General features: G+C 40.4%; 1 protein-coding gene across 1 annotated transcript in view; it reads left to right on the top strand.

Moving 5' to 3' along the window:
- Window positions 1-17,251, top strand: part of LOC122656978 (midasin) — a 184,398-nt gene that overhangs the window by 153,591 nt on the left and 13,556 nt on the right. Inside the window, exons 46-58 of the mRNA XM_043851700.1 lie at window positions 2,992-3,102; window positions 12,031-12,180; window positions 12,325-12,504; window positions 12,634-12,816; window positions 13,026-13,127; window positions 13,222-13,443; window positions 13,524-13,643; window positions 15,889-15,970; window positions 16,078-16,208; window positions 16,295-16,459; window positions 16,614-16,689; window positions 16,857-16,969; window positions 17,087-17,166. Of these exons, the coding sequence (XP_043707635.1) occupies window positions 2,992-3,102; window positions 12,031-12,180; window positions 12,325-12,504; window positions 12,634-12,816; window positions 13,026-13,127; window positions 13,222-13,443; window positions 13,524-13,643; window positions 15,889-15,970; window positions 16,078-16,208; window positions 16,295-16,459; window positions 16,614-16,689; window positions 16,857-16,969; window positions 17,087-17,166 (1,715 nt within the window). The remainder of the gene's footprint in view (window positions 1-2,991; window positions 3,103-12,030; window positions 12,181-12,324; window positions 12,505-12,633; window positions 12,817-13,025; window positions 13,128-13,221; window positions 13,444-13,523; window positions 13,644-15,888; window positions 15,971-16,077; window positions 16,209-16,294; window positions 16,460-16,613; window positions 16,690-16,856; window positions 16,970-17,086; window positions 17,167-17,251) is intronic.

The raw sequence follows: 17,251 nt of genomic DNA, 5'->3' as shown, positions 1-17,251 counted from the left end.
TTATCACTGCGAAGGACTCGTACCTGGGCATTAAACCGAGTCCTAATCATACTGTGGAAGCATTTAAAACATGCCAAAGCTTCCGACTTACTACGAAGGAGATAAACGTAAGTGAGTCGGGTGCAAATATCAATAAATGAAATAAACCAGCAATAGCCATCTCCAGAAACAATGCGAGAAGGCCCTCAAACATCAGAGTGATTCACAAAAAATGAAACATCAATTTTATTAAAACTTGGGAATAAGAGATTCTAGTATGTTTAGCCAACTCCCAAACATCACAAGGAAAACGGTCAGAATTACAATCCTTTATTAAAGAAGGAAATATTAACTGTAAAGTGCGAAATGATGGGTAACCGAGATACTGGTGCCGACGATGAACCAATGGGAGAGAACTTTCAGCACAAAGGGTATGAGCAGAGAGTAGAGGCGCTGACTGAGGAGAACCCGTATCCAGGTAGTATAGCTCGTCGCGTACCTTACCATATCCAATCGTTTCCCCTGTCACCAGATCCTGAAAAAAGACAATGGGTGGAATAAATGAGACAGAACAATTCAGATCTACAGTGAGGCGATAAATTGAAAGTACATTCGCACATAAATTTGGAACGTGCAAAACAGATTTTAAGGATATATGGGAACATTGAATGGAACCTTTACTAGATATTGAGGATAAAGATCCATTAGCTACAAGAACCTTGTCCTTACCCGATGTGGGATGATAAGAGGAGAAAAGGTTAAAGGAATTAGTCATGTGGTCTGAGGCCCCAGAGTCAAGGAGCCGGAACTAGAACCAGAGGAAACATGAAAAATACTTGACTGAGCTAGATTGGAAGTAGGGGCAGGGGAAGATGCAGAAGAGGTCCCCAGTTGAGACATCATACACTAAAGGACCAAGAGCATATCCGAAGAGAAGGGAGCTGTAGAGCTAGGAGTCGTCACCCAAAGTTTAACTTAGCCTGTAGGAATCACTCAAACCAGGCTCGTAGGAATTGTTGTAGGCCATAGAAGGATTTCTTTAATTTGCATACTTGCCTGATGTAGAGGTAGTTTCAAACCCAGGAGGTATGTCCATGTAGATTAGGAGAAGATCCCCATTCAAGAATGCATTCTTGACATTCAACTATTGGAGCCCAGGAGGTATGTCCATGTAGACTAGGAAGAAGATCCCCATTCAAGAATGCATTCTTGACATCCAACTATTGGAGATTCCAACCCAAATTCACAGCATAGGACAGTAAGGCACCAACATAATTCATTTTGGCAGCAGGGGTGAACGTGTCCTGGTAGTCGATGTCATATGTCTGAGTGAATCCTTTAGCAACCAACCTTGCTTTATACCATTCAACATAGGGCGGGAGGCCCCTGGACGATCGCGAGAAGGGTTGGATCCTTTGGTGGAGTGATGGAAAGAGGGCTAGGGGCCTAGGAGGGGCAGCGGCAATGGTGGAGTGGCCATTGTAGCTAGACAGTGATGGCGGTGGTAGGTGGCAGCGGCGATCAGTGGTTGTTAGTGATGGTTATACGTGGTACGACATGCATTAGCATATATTCACTCAACCATGTCTGACGTGGTGAGGTCGGAACCTCGAGATTGGTGGTGGTGCTCTATTGGCGGCGATGGTGGAAAAAGAGAACAAAAAAAAAAAAGGGTTTTTAGCGCTCTGATACCAAGTGAAATATCAGAGTAGGATCATAATATTTGGCTTGTCACTAGAGTACAGATGCCCACCTTATTTATAGATTGCAATAGGGAAACAAATAAGGTATGCTAGGTGGAGATGACTCAGCTTCACTTTGTCACACACAAGGTACATCGAACCTGACACGTTACACACATTAACAGTCTCTTTGGACTGAATGACTCTTCAAAACCTTGGCCAAATCTGATGGCTGGATGCTGACATATGTCAAGGTTTCAGAATTAGTGAGTAAAATTCAAAAATAGCAACTCCCTGTTACAACAAAATCCAGCCTTTGTATTAGGCTTAAACAACCATCAAAAGGAAGCCTTACGGAGGGTATTGCTCTGTCAAAAGAAGGGCTGAAACTACTGGCCTGATGTGGGGATTCTTGGACTTGTAGACTGCTGCAGAGAAAACACCTAAATTTACTCTCACAGCATGGGTGTCTCACCAAGGTTTTCTGTCCCTCACAACCAACTTCTTGAATGATGTAGCTCAGAAGAACAAGAAATGGGTCTTTGTTTCAACCAATAAGACACCTAAACAAGTATCAACTATATAAGGTTGATACGTGACCCGGTATGGTTGATACTTATTGATACACTTGATACATCTCTTATAAACTATATAACTCGATCAACGACTCAAAATACTTACTATGAGCTACTGTAAGGCATTGAAATCATTTTGTTTTGGCTTGATTCCTTGTTTCTATTGGCAAAAAATACCGTATTTGTGTCGACTTATTTTTTTTTGTATTAGTTCAAGTATGAAACTTCATCCTTTATACGTAATCAATTGAATGCACTTTTCTCGTTATAGTTTGTTCTCTTTATACATGATATATTTTACATATTACTAATTTATAGGTTTTTATGCTTCAAAACTGTATTTCGCATGTTTCCTAAACATTTCCATGTGTATCTATAGTGTCTTGCGTCTTTCTGATACGATACGATACATCTCTTAAAATCACCTTTCCGATACGATACCCGATACCGATACTTTAAACCTTGGTTCCGACTAAGATAGATTGTTTGCCTTCTCATGTCTGTAAATTTAGGTGTTCAAAAAAAAAAAGTTCTCATTTTTGCCAGTTACAATTTTCCTAACATAAATATGGACTCTCTTGTTTTTGTTGATCCTTTGATGCCAGTCTATCATAATATATTTTAGAAGTGATTTCCTTGTAATGATTGACTTGGTCTGTGTTTAGATGGTTAAGATCAGTAGACCCTTTACCCATCATATATTTCCTGTTTAATTGATGATGCATGCAATTAACTCGTTATGCTACCTCTTACAGGTGCGACGAGAGTGTGAGCATTTAGCGGGGAAGTTTTCAATGAAAGATGAAAAGGCTACAAAGCTGGAGTTGGAAAAGCTTGAGTTGGAGAAGAGAAGGCTACAAAGAAAGGTCATGAAAGCCTTTATTTTAATTGCAACTCTTTTTCTTGGCCATCTTCTCTAACCACGGAACATTGTGTACATGGGCTTCAATAGTCCAATGCGTGTTGCTCCTTAATTTTCAAAATGTGGAATTCACCTCTGTTCTAATATTTGGATCATCTTGGAACCTACTATTAGGAACTCTCTGAATTTGAACTAAATTTAGAAACTCAGTGAATCTTCCCTTTTTTTTAAGTTCAAACAAAAATATCTTTTTTGTTTTTGAGGTCAAACCTTAAACTCTTAAAATATCTCTACACTCCATATGATACAGTTGTTTCTATCCACTTATCTAGAGTTGGTCCTTGGTTTTTATTTGCTAAATTATGGTGTTAAGTAGTTGAAAATCTCACAAAACTTGAAAATCATTTGCTGCATTTTCCCCCCCATAAAATGAGTTATGCATTGAAATTGAATAGTTACTGTTTTCAAAGTTGTAAATTTGATGGCATGTTCATTATTCCCTTCTGGTTGGAAATATGGTGCACTGATTAGTGTGATCTAAGAAACTTAACCATCCTTCAACAAATTGGTATGTTGTACTATAGATGGTTTGAAAATATTTAGAATCGAAAAGAGAAATCAAAGACGATGAAGAGAAGACTAGAAGAGAACCTAGGCATTGACACATAGGTTTATGTTGAATTCCATGCATACTGGCTTGAGGCAGAGTGACTACAGCCATCCTTTATTTATAAAATGTGAAAGAACATTCTGGAATAGGTACAAGGACAATATTACCCCTATGACAATTTTACCCTTGAACCCATATTGCAACAGGTTGCCACCCTGTTTTACAGTTGGGGCATTTTTTGGTTCCTTTGTAAGTACCCTCCTTTTCTCTTTTTCTCTTTTTGGTTATGCATGCATACGCTCTTACTCAAAAACTCGAGCTTTTAGGATAAACGGTTGTAAGAGAGCATGGAGGTCGAGTGTTCAATCCTTGGGAAAGTACAACGGGGTTCTGATGTAGGCACCCTACGGGGTTGCTTGAAGTCGGATCGGGAGAGTACTTTTCTAACCAGAGATTCTGGCAGAATGACCTCCAAGTAGTATTTTAGGAATAACTTTGTACTGGAATATGGGATTAGGGTGATTCAAAATGAGTTTTGAAGTAGACAATAAGGGCTACAACTTTGGTCCTTTAAGTTTTTGCAAACCAAGAACAGAAACGGGTGATAATGGGCTGTGAAGTGAGGGTCACTGCACAGATTCGGTGTGCATTAAGGTAATGAAAGGGAAATGTTATGGGTTTGGTTTGGGGCTGGAAAAAGCTTAGGGTAAAGGATAAGAAGGATTGGAGATGAGTTTAAGGTGAGGATAAATTAAAGAAATTTAGAGAAGAGAAAGATGGGATGCAAGAAATCTACTCTTCTAGGTGGATCTTTGAAGTGAAGCCCTTCAACTCTTCAAGGTTGAGTGTGCAAGCTCTTCAAGGCTGCACCAGGAAGACCTTACTCTTCTAGGCGAGAGAACCACTTCAAGATTTCTTTAGATTTCTTCTAGGCTCTCATAAGATGCAACTAGGCAAGTCGAAATTTCATTCAAAAACACCAATGGAATGCCTTACAAGAGAGATCGGCTAGCCCTTTATATAGGCTACTTGGGTGATGTTAAAAGACTTAAAAACACTCCTCCCATTACATTGAGAGTTGTTACTCTAATTAACTCAAGTTGTAGTCCCCAAAAAAACTTAGCAAATAACAAGGAAAACAAAAACTGATTTTAGACTTTTGTTGAAGTCTCAAAAACTAGAACAACTTTCCATGCCTTGATGCAAGAGTTGGGGTCTCCAATGCTTTGATGCAAGATTCCATACTTTGATTCTTGTTCCAAGGTGATTAATGACTTCCAAGAGGACTTTCTTTGCAGCTTACAAGGGAAGAGAGGCTTATTGACATGGCGGAGAACAAGAGGCACTCATAGGGACTCCCAATGGAGAATTCAGCAAAGGGTGTTTGGGCCAGCTTCTTTGGTACTTCTTGATGACTTGGTCCACAACATTGTTGGTGCTTGGTCATGACTTGGTCTTGGGCCAAGTGGACCTTGTGGGCTTGGGCCTTGATGCGAGTAGATCTCCATAAAGGCTTTGGATGCAATTGAACTGCATCAGGTTCCCAGCACATTCTCCCCTCGGTGCTGCATGAATGCATATCACAATTCACGTGCAGAACTGTGTGTTAACAGGCCTGCACGTGCAGGGCGTCTTTGTATACATTGTTGTAGCCCTTAAAGGCTAGACCCTTTAGGCAAATATTCATTCATTGGATCCATTGGATCCATTAGAGGAAACTTGTTTGGTTCAAGCACCATATTCCCCGTCATTGCTTTACGGTCTAGAGAGTCTTTTCTAACTGCCTTCCATCGCAGTCCTTTCTTCACCATTGGCACATCGCGGTCCCTCCCAGTTGTGGTCTTTGTTGGAATGCAGTTGAGGATTCAAACCACCTATTCTTTGCGTGCCCTTGCTCCTCCTCTATCTGAGAAGGCATCCTTGCATAATGCTGGCCAAGAAATCGTCAGATTCGTCCTTCTGAAATTAAAGCCAAGCTTAGTTCAGTTGTTCCCTCTATTTGTATTGACACCCCAAGGAACAGGCTTATTGTTGTATCCTTGGGTCTTTTCACTATCTCTTTGCGAGCCTCTGACTCCCCTGTTTGAGTCGTAGGCTGTTTTGCTTTTTTGTTTTTCTCTCCCTCTCCCTCCTATTTGAGGGTTGTTGTTTTTCTTTCTTTCCTCTTTGGTAATGAATTTTTTATTCACCCAAAAAAAACTCTTAAGGATTATATACATGAAGCACTTTTTTTCTGTTTGGTTTTTTCATTTGTTTTTCCTCACCTACTATAAACTAGGATATAAAGAGTTTATGAGATAATGGGATAATGGGAAGGGCAAGTGTATACTTTTTGAATTCTGAATAAAAGCCATTGTATCTTCTTGTCAATCACAAATTAAAAAGAACATTGATTAAAAAAAAAAACTAACTTTGTCAGAGGCTGTATGATCTATAATTTTGGGGTTAAATACACATGCACTCCCTAAATCGTCCAAAAAATCCGCATACCCCCTTGAGATTCTGACAATTCCACTTGCACCCCTTGATATTCCATGTGCACCCCAACATGCACTCCCTTCGTCGGTGGAACCTCTCCACCTTTGGGAACATTCCTTCCCGGCTCTCCTCTTGCTGGGCCAATCTTTCTCAGGTCCAATTCAAGCTTCAGTCCGATCCCTTCAACTTGGGTTTTGCGGCTGATGAGAAGAGACTCTCCGATGAGCTTTTCTCTCTCTCTCTCCTTGAAGAAAGCTCTCTTCGCCAGAAGTCTCGTACCAAGTGGCTGGAGCTTGGTCACTCAAACTCTGCTTATTTTCATCGCTCTTTCAAAGCCAGGCATAATTCGAATTCCATCACCCATCTAACTGCTGCAGATGGGACCTCTCTTACCTCTCCTCCCGATATTAAGGAGGCTGCCTCTCCTACTTCTCTTCTCTCTTTAACCCCTCTCTCCCCCCCCCCCTTCCCCCATCCCTCCTGGGCTCATAGACAAGTTCATTCCTTCCACCCTCTCTCCCTCCCTCATTGCCATCCCCTCAGATGATGAGATCTCTCAGGTTGTTCTCTCCCACAAGGCCAACAAGGCTCCTGGCCCTGATGGCTTCAGTATGGGCTTCTTCCTCAACAGTTGGGACTCTCTCAAAGGCGTTTCAAAGCTATCCGCAGCTTCTTTTTCAAGCCAGGTCAGCTTCCTCAGATTAATCAAACTTTCATTGGCCTTATCCCCAAAAGGGACGGGGCCACCTCTCTGTCTGACTTCCGTCCCATATCCCTCTACAACCTCGTTTACAAATTCATTGCCAAGATTCTGGCCAACTGCATTAAGGCTGTCATCCCTTCCCTCGTCAGCCCCAACCAATCGGCCTTTATCTCTAGTCAGAGCATTGCGAACAACATCATTCTCTGCTCTGAGATCGTCAGAGGATTCGACCGCAAATCTCACTCCCCTGCGGCTCTTTTGAAAATCGATCTCCACAAAGCTTTCTACTCCATCCGATGGGACTTCATCTGTGATGTGCTTTCCCTCATGGGTTTCCCTCCCGTCTTTGTTCGTTGGATTTACGCCTGTATCTCCTCCCCCTCCTTCTCGGTCCTCGTCAATGGCACCCCTGCTGGTTTCTTCAGTTCCAAAGTCGGAATCCGCCAAGGGTGTCCCCTCTCGCCTTTCCTCTTCTCCCTTGCTCTGGAAGTCCTATCTAGGAGCCTTCAGACCAAAACTGATCTTCACCTCATTTCCCCTCTCCCTAAGTGCAAGCATATCAATCTCTCTCATCTGGCCTTTGCCGATGATATGATGATCTTTTCCAAGGCCTCCCCCTCTTCCATCTTGGCCATTATGGATTCTCTCCATCTTTTTGAATCTCTCTTAGGCTTCCGAGTCAATCTCCTTAAATCCAAAATATTTCTCTCTGGCATCTTGGACGCTGATAAAGAGAACCTCCGTCTCCTCTCTGGCTTCTCTATTGACTCCCTTCCGGTCACGTACCTTGGCCTCCCCCTGATTCCTGCCAAACTTTCTAGCCACCACTGTACTTCTATGCTTGACAATATCCGCAAGCGTCTTCAGCTCTGGAAAGGCAAGCTTCTCTCCTATGTTGGTGGACTTGAATGCATCCGCTCGGTCCTCCAAGCGTCCTACATCTATTGGACCGGCATCTTCTGCATCCCTAAGTCCACCATTAAGGCCATTGAGAGCATCCTCTATTCCTTCGTCTAGAAGGGGAAAGAAACTTCCAAATTTCTCCACCCTGTCAGCTGGAAGTCTATCTGCCTCCCTAAATCCGAAGGTAGCCTGGGCCTCCGCCGGATCGATCACTCTAACAAGGCAGGCATCCTTAAGCTCCTTTGGAAAATATCCTCCAAACAAGACTCTATCTAGGTCACTTGGGTCCAATCTCATCTCCTCAAATCCAACTCTGGACCGTGCCCATCCCTGTTGACTCTTCTTGGATTTGGCGCAAGATACTCTCTCTTCGCCCCCTCGCTCTCCAGGGTATATCTTCTTCCATTTCTGATGGCAGTTCCACCTCCCTCTGGCTTGAACCTTGGCACCCCCTAGGGATCCTCTATAACCTTCTTGGCCCCAGAGCCATCTACTCCTCTGGTCTCCCTAAGGACGCCCCTGTCTCCTCTCTCATCTCCTCTGGCTCTTAGACCCCCCACCCCCTTCTAGACCCTGGTATCCTCTCCCAGATCTGGGCAACCCTCCCCCCCCCCTCTTCAACCTCCCCTCCCTCATTCCACGGATAAAGTTATCTGGCTTCCCTCTCCCAATGGCCTTTTCTCTGCTTCCTCTGCTTGGAACCTTTCTAGAGATCCTAGCCCTCCTGTCCCCAGGCATAAACTAGTTTGGTTCACTGGCCACATCCCCCGCCATAGCCTCACTATTTGGAGAGCCCTCCGCCTCTGCTTGCCTACCCAAGCCTTCCTCATCCAGCGTACCATTCCTTCCCCTACCTCTTGCACCCTCTGTTGGATTGGCTGAGAAGACACCCCCCCCACCTCTTCTTTGACTGCCCCTTCACCTCCTCCATCTAGAAAAAGGCCTTGTCCTCCATCTGGCCCCATAGCAAAAGGGCCATGAGCTTTGACCGTGAATAATTTTGGGTGCTCAAGAATTTTCCAGGGAACTCCATTTGTGACATTATTGGGAAGCTTGTTTTCAGCGCTGCGATTCACCATATCTGGCTGGAAAGAAACCTCAGGAGATGGACTTCCAATTCTAGATCCTTCGACGTGATTTGGAAAGCCATCTCCTTCGATGTTTCTTCCAAGATTAGTTACATCCGGAGGAGACACTCCATAGACAATTTCAAGAACAGGCATATTGTAATTTTTTGGGGCCTTGATATTGCCCTTTTGCGGCCTTCCTCCTCTGCGTAGGCTGGTAGGCCGGCATTTTCCTCTCCCCCCCCCTCCTCTCTCTTTCTCCCTTTTTTCCTTCCCCCTTGTATATTGGTTCTTTTCCCTGCCCCCCCTTGGGGTTTGGTAATATATCATTTACCAAAATAAAAAATGCTAACGGATCTGAAATTGATGAATGTAATGTACAATTATACCCTCACTAGGGCATAATTACCACAATGCCCTTATGAGTAGATATACCCATTCTCTTCCATTTTTGCGCAAAGATCAAAATGCCCTCATCTTCCCCAACATCATCATCTTTTTCCCCAAATCTTCCCCAAATCCTCTTCTCCCGTTACCACAACACCCTTCCCCTCTCCATCGAGTCCCACTGCAACAACACCCCCACCCCTTTTGTTTTTCCCCACTGTGACAGCAAGAAAAAAAAATGAAAGAGAATTCCATCTCTTTCTTCTGTAACCCACTGCCCATTTCCATTCCTCCCGATCCCCGAAGCCAACTCTCCACCACAATCCCTTTTCCCAGTAGTAACCTCAATCGACCCCCTGCAAAGGTTTTGACAGAGAAAAAAAACCTCTCCTCTCGGTTCCCAAACCTCTGCATTATTGCTACCTCATTCCATCACCTTCAACTGCAACCTCAAACCCACCTCCTCTTTCCTTTATTTTTCTCTGGTACTTCTTTGACCCCCACCCTCACCCTCGTGTTCTGCCAGTAGCCAGAAAAAAAAAGAGTGAAGAAAGAAGAGAGAGAAAGAGAGAATTAGAACCAAAAAAAAAAGGAGAGAGAGAGAAGCAAGTGCGAGAAACAGAGAAAGAAACAAACTCGCCAATTCGTGGGAAGTGTTAATTGTTAACACATAATGACCCAGAAATTTAAGCTTCGCAAACAGAAATCTAAATAGGAAAAGAAAATTCCCATTGTTCCCAAATTTCAACTAAAAAAGTGTAAAAACCCAATTAAGGGAGGTAAACAGAGAAGCAAACACAGAAAGATTAAAAGAAATGGAGCAGATCAAAGCCCAACATCAAGTAGATCTTTGTGTGAAAACATCAAACAGGAACTGGCACAAAAGCCATTAGCAAAAGAAATTAAATTGCAACCTAGTTCATCAAAGACATAAATGCATCCAAATGCACATGAAATTCTCAGAGCCCAATTCATAACAGAAAGAGAAATCCATTTCCGACCTTCCCTGCAATGACCCGCATATCAAGGGGTGCATGTGGAATTGTCAGAATCTCAGGGAGGCATACGGAATTTTTGGACCATTTAGGAAGTGCATTGTATTTAACCCATAATTTTATAATCTTCCTGATCACTAAACTATTCTTTGTTTCTTGCGCCTCCACACCATTAAGTTTCAACCATTCAGTATTTGGAAAACCTGTAGTGTCTCTTTAATTAGGATTACGCATCATCCCTTTATCTGGAGTATTCTCCGAACTTGGTCAGATTTGACAAACTATCGGTGTGTATACTCTATCCAACATGTTAGGGTTATATAATTAATTTTCTAACAACTCTTCTAACTCTCCGTGAATCACTACTCAATTTTCCATGTTCAACTTCAACTTTTGTTATTAGGATTTATTGAAGAACCAATTTGTTTAGCATGTTGTATACTGGTCTCTTCTAATAGGATGTATCACATACTTCAGATACAGGCATACAGCTCGTGATTATAGTACACCTCAATACCTAGAATATACAGCAATTTAACTTCTTTTTCGTATGTATTTTACATGAAGTAGTCTTTAGATGTATAATTCTGTCAACTCATCCTCATTGTCGACATCCAAATGCAAAATGCTGTGAGTTGACTCTTGGTCCCACACATCAATGCCACCTGACTGAGTTTTGATAAACCATATTCAACCAACATACTAGAGGTTGTTGTTACCTTTTTTTTTCATAAAAAAAACATACCAGAAGTTGTTGTTACCTTTTAGTTACCAATCAAGCCTTGAATGGTATAAATCCAGCAACAAGAATACAGTTTGTTGGAGTATACTGCTACATATCGTTCTTCAGTAATGGTTCCATCTCTTCATTGTGGTGTATCTCCACCCAAATTCAAAGAGTTAATCTGTGATGTAAAGGAATCAACCTTTCAAAAGGTACGCAGTTTGGAACAGGAAGTTATCTAATTGTTAAATTTGCCCGAGTAAGTGCCTATGTATGTAAGTATGTAATGCTAGTAAAATCAGAAGATTGATATGCAGATGAATCTAGAATTGAGAAGTGGGCTGAGCATGAAATGGTTGAGTAGGTCTACATTGTTTTAACCAATTATATTTGCAGTAGATTCTATGGAGGTCAGTCAGTCAGTAGATACTGGTATTGCCTGCTAGTCATCGACATGACCAATCATTAGTTCATTACAGGAACTGAAAGAGGGTGGAAGGGATGCTTAGAAATTTTTTTTTATTAAAAAATATCTTATTCAAAGCACGAGTTCCCAAAATAATTGCTTATCTGACACTGTTCTTGGGTTTGTAGGATGAAAAAAAGAAATTAAACCTCATGTATCTCTTAACCGCTGTTTACATATTATGGGTTGACAAGGATTTTTGCACTGCTAGATAGTAGATACAAAAGTATCGCGAAAAATCCAATGAAGACAGTTAAAGCTGTTCACTGGAGCACTAAAACAGGAATTATTTTTGTGTTTGTATATTTTACATGAGTTTTTTGTGTATCTAAATTTTTTTGGTATTTGTATATGCTACATAAATTTTTTTTGTGTATCTAAATTTATTTATGTTTCATGTGTTCCCAGTATATCTATTGTAAGTCTGTTTATGTCGACTTGCTAAATATTCATACCAATACAAACGGTTATATCTATCCCATTTTTTCGTTTTCTTTTTTTTTTTTTTTTTTTTTCTAACTAAGGTGAGCGAATTTAAAGTATTCAAACCATTGGGCTCTCTCATATTTTAATTTTGACAAAATACATTCCCATGACAGATTGTGTTTCGGCCTGATCCTGCAAAATTTAGGAAGTTAAAATCCGAGTGTGATGATTATATGGGGCAATCGACATCTGCTGTTGATCTGGTAAAGAATCTTGGAGTAATGAACTCACAGCAGTTGATTGCTCAAGCATGCAACTGGCAGGTAACAACTTCTAGTGTATAGTGGTGTTCTTTGTCTGACTTTATTGAAATTTCTAATGCTAAATTTATATTTCCATTTTCTATGTGGCTATTTTGATTAAGTTTATTTTTCATTTATAATCATTTTCAATATCTGCTTTCACAGGAGACTGCAACCAAGTTTATTAATCGATTGTCAGATGAGTACATTGCTTATATCGATATAATCCAACCAATACAAGTTGCAGTGTTTGAAATGAAATTGGGCATGTCGTTGGCTGTGTCAAGTGCTTTGCAGAAAGAATTTCTCAATAAAGTTGTGGAAGACAATTTTGGTCATATTCTGGTAGTATTTTAAATCCTTCTCTCCCCCCTCCCCCCCAAATTTTTACTATTATTTTCCTTTGACCTTTGATGACTGATTTGAGCGATTTCTTTTTGGGTTAAATGACTGACTTGAAGGTTTGGTTGGCAGGAAACAGTCTATTCTTTCATGCAATTTCCTAGAAGTTGTGTGGCTAGACCCATACATTTTGAAGCCAATCTACCTAAGGTTCTATGTTGTGACCCAGATCATTCTGCAAGTACTTGGGCAATGGATATGAATTTGCTGAAGAAGTTACTTAGTAGTTCAAGACATAACATTCCTGATAAAACAGTATGTAACACATAAAATTGTATCATTTCCTTGCTAAATATGATAGACAACTTTTAATATCCACTGTTCATGACGCTTGGGTCATAATCATGTTGCACATGATTACACAAATTTCAGATCACCCTGGCTTCTCAGTACTTTGAATTTGTTTTTAGTTGCATGGGTGATATTTCGATACTGTATGACTGAAATGGCTTCATGGTTTACAGGTATCAGCCTTGGAATTAGATGCTGCTTTTTACCATAATATGCTTGTTCAAGTTACAGTTGAAATGGCCAATTCACTTCTAATAGATAATACATCTTTTAGCGTATGTTTTTGCACACAAGTGATTTGAAATGATGCTGCTTTGTCAAATGCATTTACTAAATTGTTTAGCATTTTGACTGTTTCCCTTGAATCAGCTATTAGATGAGATATTTGACCGACTTGCAAGCATGTGGATGGATATGAAAGTTCAAACAAAAGCAAAAGAAGATGAAGAAGCTCAACAATATAAATTCAGGCCCCGTGCATTCAAGATAGAAGACATTCTAGAAGTTGATATATCAACTCTTAAAGATTCTTTTCTAAATGAAAGTTTATGTGCAGAATGGCAAGAAATGGTGGCAGAACTTACAGAAATGGTAATGTTTCAATACCATCAGGCAAATACCCTTTTCGTTCTTTCACAGTTATTCTTAAGAATCACTTGATTCATTTGAAGGTACCCACCAAGGAACATGAAACCCTCAAGGAAGAATGGAACCATGTACAGGAATCCATTTTGATGAATATGGTCCACATTCACAATCGATTATTTGGTTCCGTTGATCTGGTTAAAAAGGTAAGTTCCCCCCCCCCCCCACCCTCCTCTCTCTTGAGCTAAGTACACATCAGAAGTACCAAAAGAGAAGTCTTCACTTATGAAGCCTCATTGCCATTTTTATGTCCTACAATATATTGAGACTTGACTCGTCCCTCTTCTGCCCTGTCCTTTATTGAATTCAATTTTGAGGAATGATTAAAAAAAAAATAGAACTCCTTTAGGGCCATTTTTTCTGGATGTGCAATACTTATAGAGAACTTTGGCATGGTTTTCTGGTGAACTGCTCATTCATTGTCTACAGAATGGGTATATTTTATTGCCTCTACCTAACAGATCTGTTTGTCAAAGCAAGGAATTGGTGTTGATATTTCCCATTACTGAAACTGTGGAAGGTGGAACCAACTTGGCTCTGAATTACAAACAGTAAATCATCACCAAGTTTCTTCGGAATGCAGAAAGAATTCCTGAACTAAGCATACTTTTCTCATAAATGGTTTACTATGGATTTTTTGGAGCAATGATACAACTACATTTAATTATGGGAAAATATCATCCCCCTCCCCTCTTAAGTTTTCTTAATATCAACCCAATACCCAAGTTTTGAAAAATGATAATGCCCTCCCCTACTTTTTAAAGATTCTATCAACCGTACCCTAAGTGATTAACTCTGTTAAATCAGTATATAAAATGACGATATTACCCTTTTTTAATTGGAGTTGAGATCCACCAACCTGACCCTGGCGTACATTAGCACCTTCTCAGCAGTGCACGTTAGCAAATCCCAATTACTTAACTTAAAGAAAACCTTTTTTTTTAATTATAATGAGGGGAATCAGAGAGAATATTCCCCATCGCCTTCCCCAAATCGACAAAAAGGGAAAAAAGCCCTTTTAGGGTTTCAATTCATCCACCGCCGCCCCTTGTAGTGGCCAAAAGGAGGGCTGGCAGCCTCAAAACTCATGGGCGAACGATAGGCCTTCACCAGTGACCATGGCAGAAGCTATTGCTGCAACTCCGCCCCCACCCTCTGCGTTTCTTCTTCTTCTTCCGCCAGCACCACCATCATCACCACCACTGCCTAATCCTCTTCCACCGCCAGCACTAAAAAGTCTTTCTTTCCAATTTAATGATTTTCTTGAAACGAGAAGCTATGAACATTGACCCTTTATATATATATATATATATATATATACGGTGGGGAAGGGGAAGTTTGAAAGTTAGAACCAAGGCGGAGAATCGGATCAAATCGGAAGAATGAGGAGATAATTCCTCCTAGGGATCTTAAAATCCTTGTGGGTGCTTCAATATCCTACTATTGATGATCATTCGCTCCAGGTACTACCCATCAAATCTATGGGTTAGGGTTTTTTTTCCCCAATTCTAACAGGTTCTCTGTTTCTGTTTTGTCTACTGTTAGTTTAGTTTGTTGAATGTATGTATTTTAATTGAGATTGGGTGTAGTTGGAATCGATGGACAGAAGATGGATGTGCAATTTTTTCAAGGTTTTGTTCTAATTTCGGATTATTGTTGTTATTACTGTACCGATCAATAACTCTGCGGCAGGCAGCAGGCAGTAGACAGGTACAGTAGTAAGATAGAGCATGGATTCCCTTCTCGAATATTTCACTGCTATTGATTTTCCCAGCTGCTGCTACTCAACTATATACGAAGGTATTAATAACAGAAAGCGGTTGTAGAACTCTACTGAAAATTGCAATGGTGTTGTCAAGAATAGTAATATTTGCACAAAGAGTAAGGGGTTGCAAGAGGAGGAAGAAGAAGAAGAAGAAGAAGGGGGAGATAGAGAGGGATGGAGGAGCTGGGTTAGAAGATGGAAATGAGGTTCAGCGATGGTGCTGGTGGTGGAAGAGGATAGGAAATGGGGTTTTGGGTTGAAGGGTAATCTGGGGTTTTAGAAAAATTGGATATGCTTATGTCATCACATAATGGTGTTTTTTAACGTTTAGGGTACGGTTGATAGAATCTTTAAAAAGTAGGGGAGGGCATTATCTTTTTTTAAAATTTTGGTATTGGGTTGATATCAAGGAAACTTAGAGGGGAGGGGGATGATATTTTCCCTTTAATTATTTATTGAATGTCTATCACATAATTTTCCCGGTTGTATAAATTTGTGTTTAGATTTTTATGCAGATGACCTGCATGTCATTGTGCTCATCTAAATTTCATATGATGTTTTTCGTCATTACTAAGTTGTTTCTTTTGGGTGAAAATCACTGCTGAATTACTTGCTCTCCATTCCAGCCCGGAAATATTCAGATCTCTGATGCCGAAAGACTGCTTTCCTTCATGGACTCCTATAGACTGGGAACAGGCGTGTTAAGAGGTAAGTACTAGTAAATGAACCATATTTTCAACACTTACAAATGGATCACTTACTCCTGAAGTAAGTGCATCATTCACCCTATTGATATCTTATCTTTTTATTTACAGAGTTACATGGTATGTTGTCCTCTAGTCTGGATGCAAAACTTATTCCAGAACACTTACTTTACCTGTGCTTGGAGCATGACAAGAAATTTGGGTTATCTCGAAAACCAGATCACATCTACAATATTTACAAGGTTGTTTTAAGGATGGTGCATTTGAATGGTGGAGTAGCTTCTTTGTGATGTTATCCTGACTTATTTTATGTCTATTTCCTTTCTAGGATTCAAATGCTCCTATGATGGCTAAAATGGTAAAGCCACTGACTAACATTCAACAAAGGATTCTCTCTCTTTTGAATGAGTGGCCTGATCATCCAGCTCTCCAGAAAGTTCGGGATATAACTGAAATGCTGCTGTCCATTCCTCTAATTACCCCATTGACCAAGGTATGTATTCTCTCGGAGTTTCTATAAGGCTACTTTTTGTGCCTTGAGCAGTGGACCATATACATGCAAGAGGGATACATAGTAGAGCCATTTGAAAATGTACTTGTCTATATATAAATTATATCTAATTGGTGTTCCTTTACTGTTGCAAAAGGTTCTTTCAGGTTTGCAATTTTTGCTCTCAAGGGCCTGGATATTACAAGAAAATTCTTCAAAGTTCTCTCTTTCTGGTGAGTTATTGAATAATTTTATTATTTTGTTCCTAGTAATACAGATTGGCTCTAAACAGGGATGAATGGTGAAACAGGATCCATGTATCCAACCTATTTAGTTGGCAAAGATCTAATTGAGTTCAGTTGTGTTATCCATAGTTATACTAATCTATTAATATTTACAGATCAACTGGAACCCATTTTTAGTTTGATGTCGTCATGGCAAAGGATGGAGTTTGACTCTTGGCCTGCATTGCTTGATGGTGTTCAGGAGCAATATGAGATTAATGCTGCAAAGGTAAATCATATTTTTAATGTTATTAATCTTTTCATGGAATAGGAAAATAGAATCACATGTTCAGTGCCTACCTTGATTCTACTTCGGTTTGCTTTCTGGTCTTTGTATATCCTGCAGCTTTGGTTTCCCCTGTACTTGGTTCTACATCGTGGACATTCTGCAGATATTGCTGCAGATGATCAATACACCATTGAAAGGCATGTGTTACCTTATGATGCTTCTAGAATTTTGTTAATGCACCTGTATTTCATATGAAACATCCATCTCTCACACAATTGGACC

The sequence above is a fragment of the Telopea speciosissima genome, chromosome 3 (assembly GCF_018873765.1).
Source record: "Telopea speciosissima isolate NSW1024214 ecotype Mountain lineage chromosome 3, Tspe_v1, whole genome shotgun sequence".
NCBI lineage: Eukaryota > Viridiplantae > Streptophyta > Magnoliopsida > Proteales > Proteaceae > Telopea > Telopea speciosissima.
Note: the sequence above shows the minus strand (reverse complement) of the source record. Positions and strands in the feature narration are given on the sequence as shown.